General features: G+C 37.5%; 1 protein-coding gene across 4 annotated transcripts in view; it reads right to left on the bottom strand.

Annotated features, from left to right (window-relative positions):
* The window catches only part of Heph (hephaestin), an 85,995-nt gene that overhangs the window by 31,638 nt on the left and 44,587 nt on the right, over positions 1-9,770 (bottom strand). For all 4 annotated transcript variants that reach the window (XM_017800936.2, XM_017800937.2, XM_008844361.3 and 1 more), the window contains 3 exons: positions 9,251-9,464; positions 7,683-7,822; positions 6,788-6,916 (listed from right to left, as the gene is read on the bottom strand). In XM_017800936.2, coding sequence (XP_017656425.1) covers positions 6,788-6,916; positions 7,683-7,822; positions 9,251-9,464 — 483 coding nt within the window. The remainder of the gene's footprint in view (positions 1-6,787; positions 6,917-7,682; positions 7,823-9,250; positions 9,465-9,770) is intronic.

Below are 9,770 nucleotides of genomic sequence, written 5' to 3'. Positions count from 1 at the left end.
AAGAGCAATAAGACAAGAGAAGGAAATTAAAGGAGTAATAATTGGAAAAGAAGAGCTCAAATTATCCCTTTTGCAGATGATATGATATCATATCTAAGGGACGTGAAAAATTCCACCCGAAAACTCCTAGAAATTATTAACACGTTCAGTAAAGTGGCAGATTACAAAATTAACCTACAAAAGTCTGTAGCCTTTCTATATACCAATAACAAACAATCAGAGAAAGAGCACATGGAAACACTCCCCTTCACAAGAGCTGCAAAAAATATATATATCTCAGAATAAACCTGAACAAAGACATTAAAGACCTCTACAATGAAATATTTAAATCTTTTAAGAAAGAGATTGAGGAAGACATCAGAAGATGGAGGGAACTTCCATGCTCATGTATTGGAAAAATTAATATTGTGAAAATGACCATCCTACCAGAAGTCATTTGTAGATTCAATGCAATGCCAATCAAAATCCCCATGAAATTTTTCACAGAATTGGAAAAAAACATCCTAAGATTCACATGGAAGCACAAAAGGCCTCGGATAGCCAAAGCAACACTGAGCACTAAAAGCAATGCCATGGGGATTACTATACCATATTTTAAGCTGTATTACGGAGCTATAGCCATAAAAACAACATGGTACTGACACAAAAATAGACCCATAGATCAATGGAACAAAATTGAAGACCCAAATATGAGTAAATAAGATTTTAGCCACCTGATATTTGACAAAGGGGCCAAGAATATTCACTGGAGGAAAGACAGCATGTTCAGCAAATGGTGCTGGCAAAACTGGATATCCACCTGTAGAAGAATGAAATTAAACCCCTATCTTTCACCCTGCACAAAAGTAAATTCCAAAAGTATCAACGATCTCAATGTAAAGCCTGAAACTCTGAAACTGTTAGAAGAAACATTGGAAAAAACCTACAAGATATAGGTTTAGGAAAGGATTTTCTACACCGGACATCAATTGCTCAGGAAACAAGGATAAGAATTAACAAATGGGACCTCATTAAACTAAAAAGCTTCTGTACATCAAAGGAGGCAACCAGGGAAGCGATCAGAAAACCCCCAGAATGGGAGAAAATCTTTACCAGCGACATATCCAACAGAGGTTTAATATCCAGAATATATAACGAACTCGAAAAACAGAAAATCCAGACAAGAAGCAACCCAATTAAAAGATGGGCTAAGGAGTTGAACAGAGAGTTCTCAAAAGAAGAAGTAAAAATGGCTATGAAACATCTTAAAAGATGTTCAACATCACTAATAATTACGGAAATGCAAGTTAAAACCACTTTAAGATTTCATCTTACCCCAGTCAGACTGGCTAACATCAAGAGAACAAATGATACAATTGTTGGCGAGGACGTGGGGAAAGGGGAACACTCATCCACTGCTGGTGGGGCTGCAACCTTGTTCAACCCCTATGGAAAACAGTGTAGAGAACTCTTAAAATACTACAAATGAACCCACCATTTGACCCAGTTATACCACTCCTTGGAATATACCCAAAGAACTCATCCTATTGCAGAGACACTTGTACATCCATGCTTGTTGTTGCCCTTTTCGCAATAGCTAAGAGACGGAAGCAACCTAAGTGTCCCTCAATTGATGAGTGGACAATGAAAATATGGTTCATTTATACTAAGGTGTTTTACTCAGCAATGGAGTTCTACCTAGTGGTAAAGAAATATGAAATAATGAAATTTGCAGGTAAATGGATGGAACTAGAAACTGTTATACTAAGTGAAGTAACACAGACTCAGAAAAAAAATCGACATATGTCCTCCCTCATATGTGGATCCTAGAACCAGACTCTGATAAATAAGTATGCAACCAGACATAACTACAGGAACCAGGATAATGGAATGTCCTGGGAGTAAAGGAAAAGAAATAACCTAAAGGAGAAGAATAGTAGGTAACAGTCCTTAATAAGGGAGATATGGATAAAAACTGGGTTAGTTTAAAGGAGGGGGGATGAAAGGGTATCCAAAGAACCTAGGGGACAAGGGGAAAGAAGGAGCTCAAGAGAGGTAGGACCGTAGGAGAAGGGTATTATTAAGGGAGAAAGGGAGGAAATGGGGGCACCTTAAGTGGGAAAACCATGATGGAGGTGTGAGTCAATGTGCAAAATAAATAATGCCTAGCTAGTTTTGAAAACCAGAGGGAACCATATTACTCCTACAACCTACTGACAAATTATACATAGCAGATCAAGAAATACATGTCTAAGTAAGCTTTATCTGAGAACAATTGGTCTTTCCCCAAGACTTATCTACATGGCACACAATAATTAAAAGTACCAGACTGGTGGAACTAACCTTGGATGTTTAACAGACTTATTTTAAGACCTATTCTAAGAGGGACATAAAGTACAGTTTTTGCTCCTTGTCCTCCTAGGTTGACTAGTTCCAGGGGACTATGAGCATCTCTCAAAATGTTCTGTAATGGTGTTGGGTCACCTGTCCTCTTCATCAAGGAGGCCAAGGAGACCCCACCGGATGGACTTGAACCTGTGTCTAGTCAACAAAGAGGAGGGTCAACACAGAGGAATCACTTCCTTCATGCTTCCAAGTGAAGCCAACCATGGTCGAGCAGGACCTTTGACTTATCTTCACACAGGCGGAACTAGTAAAAGAAAGGAGCCAGGAGCTCCTCCTAAGCCCATGTGACCCCTGAGGAACAGTTCCTCAAAGGACCTTAAGGGTAAAAATAAATTGGTTTATCAGGGCCAACTGTACAGCCTTAAACATCCAAAAGGAAAGTATAACCAAAGATTAAAGAGGTCAATATAATTTCTTAAGAGTCCATATGCATAGCTAAAGGCTACATAACAAGCAACATTGCTGGATAGGAGAAACCTTCTTTTGAATTGTTGACCAGGGTGAACAAAGGGACTCCCAAATAGTAACCCTGCATAGAACTGGGAAAATGAACAGCATACCCTAATCTTATCTAAATGAGTATTGACAACTGATTGCTGCTACAAGAACAGCTGACCCTCCTAAAACAAAGACCTCTAGATATGCCGACTAGATTCACCAGAAGGGCAAGTAGTGGGGATTGGCTGGGGTGCTGACAATACAGCAGACAGTAGCAGGGATATCAGAGTATAAGGGCTCTAGTTGGGGGAGGGAGGCTATGGGAGGGTGCTACCTGGGAAGTGGGTGTATAGTCAAATAAGATGGTTTGGGGTGTTCTGTGTGATATACACACACAAAAAAAAAATCAACCAATTTTTAAGAAATGTATTATATTTGAGGAGAAAGCATGGGAATTTACATCATGCTAATTAGTAGAGGTGATAAACATTACTGCTGAAATCCACCCCGGTCTTATACTTTCTGTCAGGGTCTCCCTGTAGCCCCAGCTGTCCTAGAACTCACTATGTAGACCAGGCTGGCCTTGAACTCGCAGAGATCTGCCTGCCTCTGCCTCCCAAATGCTGGGATTAAAGGCGTGCACCACCACGCCTGCCTGGCAATGGAGATCTTTTTTAAAGGTAAAAACTCATTCAATTTTACGTCTTACAGGGCTTATACTGAGTTCAATATTGTATAACTGTGTTAACTCAAGTGTGAACCCAGAAGCTTGCACCCACTTGTGAAAGAGATGTACTCTTGCTCTGGAGTATGTTACTGAATATGTTAAATCTGTAGTAAAATGCTTCCTCTAATCATGTAGTTATTTTAAAAAAATTTAAAAATAATGATTAAAAAATAATAATTGGTAGATGTGAAAAACATCACCGTTGAAATCTACTTGATGACTTTATATCCATGCTCAGATGCCAAGGAGATCAGAAAGTAACTGACTGTGACTAGTAATAATCAGATATATAGAGATTAGAAACACATGTGCAAACATCTTAAAGTCAATTGCATTGAAAATGAATTTTTCTGTATGAAGCTGTGTATTTTAATAATGAAATGGAGATCTTCTTTAAAAGTTAAAACCTTATTTAATTTTATGTCTTATAGGGTTTATAATGAGTACAATATTGTTTAACTGTAACAATTCAACTGTAAACCAATTTTGAAAAAGACGCATCTTAGCTCAGAAAATTGTTATTGAATATGTCAATGCTGTTGCAATGAAATGCTTCTTCTAAGTTTGTGGTTATTAAATAAAGAATTAACTGGAAAAAAATAATAAATAAAATATTTTTAAAAAGAAAACCTCCCAAAACAGTGCCATGAACTGGGGACAAAATATCCAAATACTTGGAGCCTATGGGGGACTTTCTCATTCAAACCACCACAAGCACATGGTTTTGTTGGAGATAAAGTCAATAGTCCAGAAAAAAAAACATAGAACAGAAGATACTGATATACTCATATACTAGAACCTGCCTGAATTTTGACAGTAATTTCAAAAATATACGTTGGAGAAAAGATTCTTCAACAAACTGTGCTGAGAAGACTGGATATCTACATGTAAAAGAATAAAATGATATCCCTACTATCTCTCACCTTCTACAAAAATTAACTTCAAATTAATCTAAGACCTTAATAAAACATCTGAAAATGTAAAAACCACCCCAAGATATAGTTATAGGAAAAGCTTTTCTTTTATAGAAAATTTTATTTATTATTTTTATTTTATGTGTATTCGTGTATTGCCTCCATGTAGGTAAGTGCACCCGTGTCGTGGAATGCCCATGGAGGACAGAAGAGGCTGTCAGATCTCCTGGAAGCGGAGCCACGGACAGTTGCTAGCTGCCATATGGGTGCTGGGATTCAAACCCAGGTCTTCTGCAAGAACAACCAGTGTTATTAACCACTGAGCCATCTCTCCAGGCCCAAGAAAATACTTTTCTTAATCACACTGTAGTTGCTCAGAAAATAGTAAGAACAATTGACAAATGAGACTTCGTAGAAGTATAAGACTCTGAACAAAAAGAAATTAAATGAGCAAAGAGACAGGTTACAGAAGGGATGAAAATATCTGTTACCTATATATCTGACAAGATTAATATCTAAGATCTACAAAAAACTAACAAATTAAGCAATAGGAAATCAAGCAACTCAATCAAAATCAATGAACTACTGAAATGAACAGACAATTCTCAAAAAATTGAAATAATGGCTAATATATATGAAAAATATTCAGCTTTTGTAGCCATCACAGAAATACAAATGAGAACTACTTTGGAGATTCCATATCATCCCAGTCAGAATAGGATTGATTAAGAAAACAAAAAAAGAACTTTCTGCATTATTGTTGGGAATATAAAGTAGTTCAGCTACTATGGAAGTCAGTATAGAGTTTCTGTAAAAACTAATCCTGAATATAAATCCAAAGGATTCCAAGTCAACATATCAGAGATGTAATTGCACATCAATACTTAATCCAGCACTATTCATAATAGATAAATTAGGGGACTAGCCTAAGTATCTAACAAAAAGAGGAATGGAAAAGAAAAAATACAGTGTGTGTAAGTGGAATTCTTTTCCGCCATCGAGGAGAACATGATTGTGTCATTTACAGAAAAACGAACATAACTGGAGATAATCATATTAAGCAAATTAAGCTAGTCTTAGAAAAATCAATATCACGTTTTCTTTCATTTGTGATTCTTAGATTTTTATATGGATAAGTGAAATCATTTATTAGTCTATGACGTGAAAGTGTGAGTAAAACTGTCCTGGTGAACAAATGGGACTAAGAGGAGAGGCAAAAGGATGAGGAAGGGAAGGCAAGAGTATGGTGGGGAGGTCAGTGTGCTCAATGTAGAATATATACTTAAACAAAACTGTTCTTACAAATCAGAGTATCATATATAATGAATATATGCAATGAAATTTTGGAAAAAAAATAGTGACTTTTGTGTGTTTTTGAGACAGGGTCTCCCTGTAGCCCCAGCTGGCCTGGAACTCACCATGTAGACCAGGCTGGCTCTGAGCTCACAGAGATCGGCCTGCCTCTGCCTTCTGAATGCTGAAATTAAAGGCATGCACCATCATGGCCAGCAAAATTAATAAATTTTTTAAAGAATTACAAAACGAATCATGAAACACCCTGAAACGGATGAAAATCAACACACAACACACACAAATTGGTGGAATGCTGTAGGTTTAGTGCTCAGAGAGACATTTACAGCTATAAACACAAACATTAAGATGAAAGAAAGATATCACACAGTGTGGTTCAGGTGTAGTTTGAGTGTCCCCTAAGGTGTCATTTGTTGAAATTTAGCACCTATCATGAAGTAATAAAAGGATGGAAATGTAATTCGGTCATAGAATTTAGAGGTGAGGCTTTAAGGAAGTCATTAGGGTAAGGAAAGAATCCTCATGGTTTTATAAGAATACTAGACAGGCATATGTATATACACACATACACTCCCTGTCTTGCCATGTGATGCTATGTGGTGTCTCAAAACTCAAGCTCATTACTTGGATGAGGTTCATAGATCTTGTACTTAGAGAAGTGTAAGGCAAGTAAACTCTTCTTTATAAAGTGGGATGTCTGGTATTTCTTTACAGTAACCAAACATTGCATGTCAGCCCATAAAAACAACCTAATTTTACACTTTAAGGAACTAGATGGGAAAAAACGAAGTAAACCATGTTCTATTAAAAAATACATGAGATTATTAATCAAAATACAAGCACCACAAAAACACAAAACAAAAAATATATCTAGAACCCCAGTGCAGCTTTTTGCCTCGACTTTTCACTGAGCTACACCCACAGCCCAAGGACCTGTTTAAAGGAAGAAATCAGAAGATTAAAGCTGGGGGGCTGCAAAGTCTTTGTCCATTCAATAAGTGTCCCAACTCACCAGGCTCAGCAGTCTGAGACTCACTACTAGATCCTAAAACTCCATGGGCATGCACAGAATATGGTCGACTGGCATTATTCTTGAACACCACAGTCAAGATGTCGCCAACCTCTCCTCTGATAAGTGGACCTAAGATATATAAGAGAAATACAAGTTTCATTAGTAGGGGAGTGAATAGGAAGCAGTAAGTAATAAGATACCTGGAAACTCCCTAGAATTGGGAATTAATCCTTCCAGGACTAAAAGTCACGGCTAGTACCAATTTTAGACTGAGAGGCCCTAAAATTAATATTGCTATGCACAGCATGGGAGTATGTCAACAACATCAATATGCTTCCAGTTACCCCACTTTCCCCATCCTATTTCTCTCTATATAATAGCCAAAGACTGGAGATTCTGAATTTTGTGGAATCATTGATAGGAGGGAGAGCTCATCACAGAATGCAGAATAGCTACAATCTCTTCAGAGACCAATGGGTCTCTCATGATATAGGAAGATAATTTTTAAATACCATTGGACAAAAGTAACATACAGCCAGGATTAATTTGGGGTGTAGCAGTAGTGCATACTCCCCGTATCACTTTTGTTTTTCTCTTTTTGGAATTCCGAAGTTCTCTTGCCTCTGGGGTCTTTTAAAAATGTGCTACCCTCAGATGCCCCATATCTACAAAGTACAGAATATCTGGAAAAAACTACAAGTTACAACAGAATTCTTATTTTTTCCTTTCTTCTAGTTCCTATATTCAAAAGCGTCTTGTGAAATAACATCATGCTTCTAATATATCACATGGAAAAGTTGAGAATGAGGAATGGGAACGCCTTCCTGATGTAATATAGCTGTGCTAGAAGGAACTCAGTTTTTGAGGTGCTAGGATGTAAGTAAAAATTCCTTACCTAGGATTCCCAAGTGCTCCTCTGGTCCAGACCTTGGTCGAGGGTTCTTGAAAGTACCATCAGTGTATTCCCTGAATACAGCTTTCTTGTATCTGGAACCCAAGAGCCCATCTTTGTTGCTCAGGAACACATGACCATAACTAGAAGAATCCAAAGAGTGTTATTAACACCTGACCTTCAATCTTTATTTGGAGATAAGGAGAAGTTGGGTAAAAATTATTCTACTATCAAATATGAAAGAAAATGTAGTCCTTTTCCTTATAATGCCAAATTATATTACCCTAATTAAAATTGTAGGTTCCAGAATCTATGTTTATTGTTTTCCATCATCCATATAGAATTTTGAAGTACAATTAACTGGCCAAGAGCATTAGGCTAAGAATTCAAAGCTTTAGTTCCAGCCATAATGGACTTTCACATTTGGAATTATCTAACAAAAGGACGAGGTACAAGGTGGCAGATAAGTATCAACAGCTGCTGTTAGGAATCAAGCATGGAAAGAGAGACCATCAGATTTCTCATTACAGAATGTTTAATAGTTAACAGAGTTTATTACTCATTTAAACAGTGAGCATTCTAAGCAGGTGAGTCTCAGAAAGATAATCATTAGCCAGAGTTGCTGGGACTTATCTCTAGAGACAGTCAGCCAGGAAAGTAGGCAGGACTTAGAATCAAGCATGCGGTTTCTACCCTTCTTTCTTCTCTAGTAATGTTCTTCCAACTGTGCACTACAGATGAGTAAACCAAGGCTAACCCATATAGAAACTTGGCATAAAGACTTCATTCAACATAAAGGTCACAAATTAACATACAACATTGAAAGCAACATACACGTATTTGGGGACACTATTAATCTGTACCTCAGTCTGTAGTCACCTCCCTCTTTTTAGTAATAGAATCACCTAGGTTTCAGTGGCATGCATGACACTTTATCCAGATATAACATTTCCTGTTTAGCTATATCTATACATAGTCATAAGAATAAGTTCAGGGCTATGGGTCATGAGAGAAAGTGATATGCACAATTTCCTTGCAAGCAGTGTTGCTTACCCTGACTTGAAAGCTAAGGATGACTACAACTGAAATAGAATCTTGGTTCTAGAGATGAAAGTAATTGTTGAGGGTGGCATAGTTCACCTGCCAGCCACGAACTATTCCTAACTATACAATTATGCAAATAAAAGATAAAGTATTTTATTTAAACTGTTTTATTTTGGACGTTTTCTGTTATTCTGGTAAGTCCATACTATAATAATGGCCTTGAGGTATTTCATTGCATGGGTAAATTTTCTATGAAATTTAAGTCGCAGTGTAAGTACTTTTATCTAACTAGAAGGGAAGCAAGGCTAAAGGGTGAAAATGTAGCAAGGTCTTTTTCTTCAGCTCCATGATGAATAAATAAAGAAGAACAAAAGACTGGAACTGAGAATACCTACATTCTAGTCCATGATCCCAGTTGGGTTTGTATCACATGGGTGACATATAAATGTCTTCTACTTTTAGTTTCAGTATCTTCACCTGGGAAATGATTTTCTAAAACTGTGGTCTCACTTTTTCTGAAGCCTCACCTGTCATTCTCAGACTGGTTGTGCCATTCCAGTTCCCAGCTCCTATCAGGGCAATAGTCCCACTCCACCTCTTCTGCCATGATGTAGTAGACTCTTGATGCTTGGTACCGTTGGCGTGTGCTGTCTTTTCGGCCAGAACACTGGGAAACATTATAGACTGCCCTCATGCCTGCTTCTCGGTGGTTGCCTGCTTGGCAATAGATTTCAAATGTCCCTAAAGGAAGATCAGACAGGAAGTCCTGACTTAAAATACTCATGGGAAGCTCCTGAGAATTTCCTTCTTTTTCCCAGGAACACTACAGAGAAAAGGTACTCTATGATAAGGGTCTCCTATATATTAGATAAAAGTGCATTGCAAATTTATTGAGAGCAATAACCACAGAAAGGGTCTAGTTCCACTCTACTTTCTGGGTTAAAATTAAAGTTAACTAGAAGAATGAGGAATTCCTCCAAGCTTGTCATGTTTCTGGAAGCCCCTGTTCTGAGCACAATGATAAGTGGGTAGCCCCATTTTTAACTT

This window comes from Nannospalax galili, unplaced genomic scaffold, assembly GCF_000622305.1.
Source record: "Nannospalax galili isolate Female #2095 unplaced genomic scaffold, S.galili_v1.0 scaffold280, whole genome shotgun sequence".
NCBI classification, from domain to species: domain Eukaryota; kingdom Metazoa; phylum Chordata; class Mammalia; order Rodentia; family Spalacidae; genus Nannospalax; species Nannospalax galili.
Note: the sequence above shows the minus strand (reverse complement) of the source record. Positions and strands in the feature narration are given on the sequence as shown.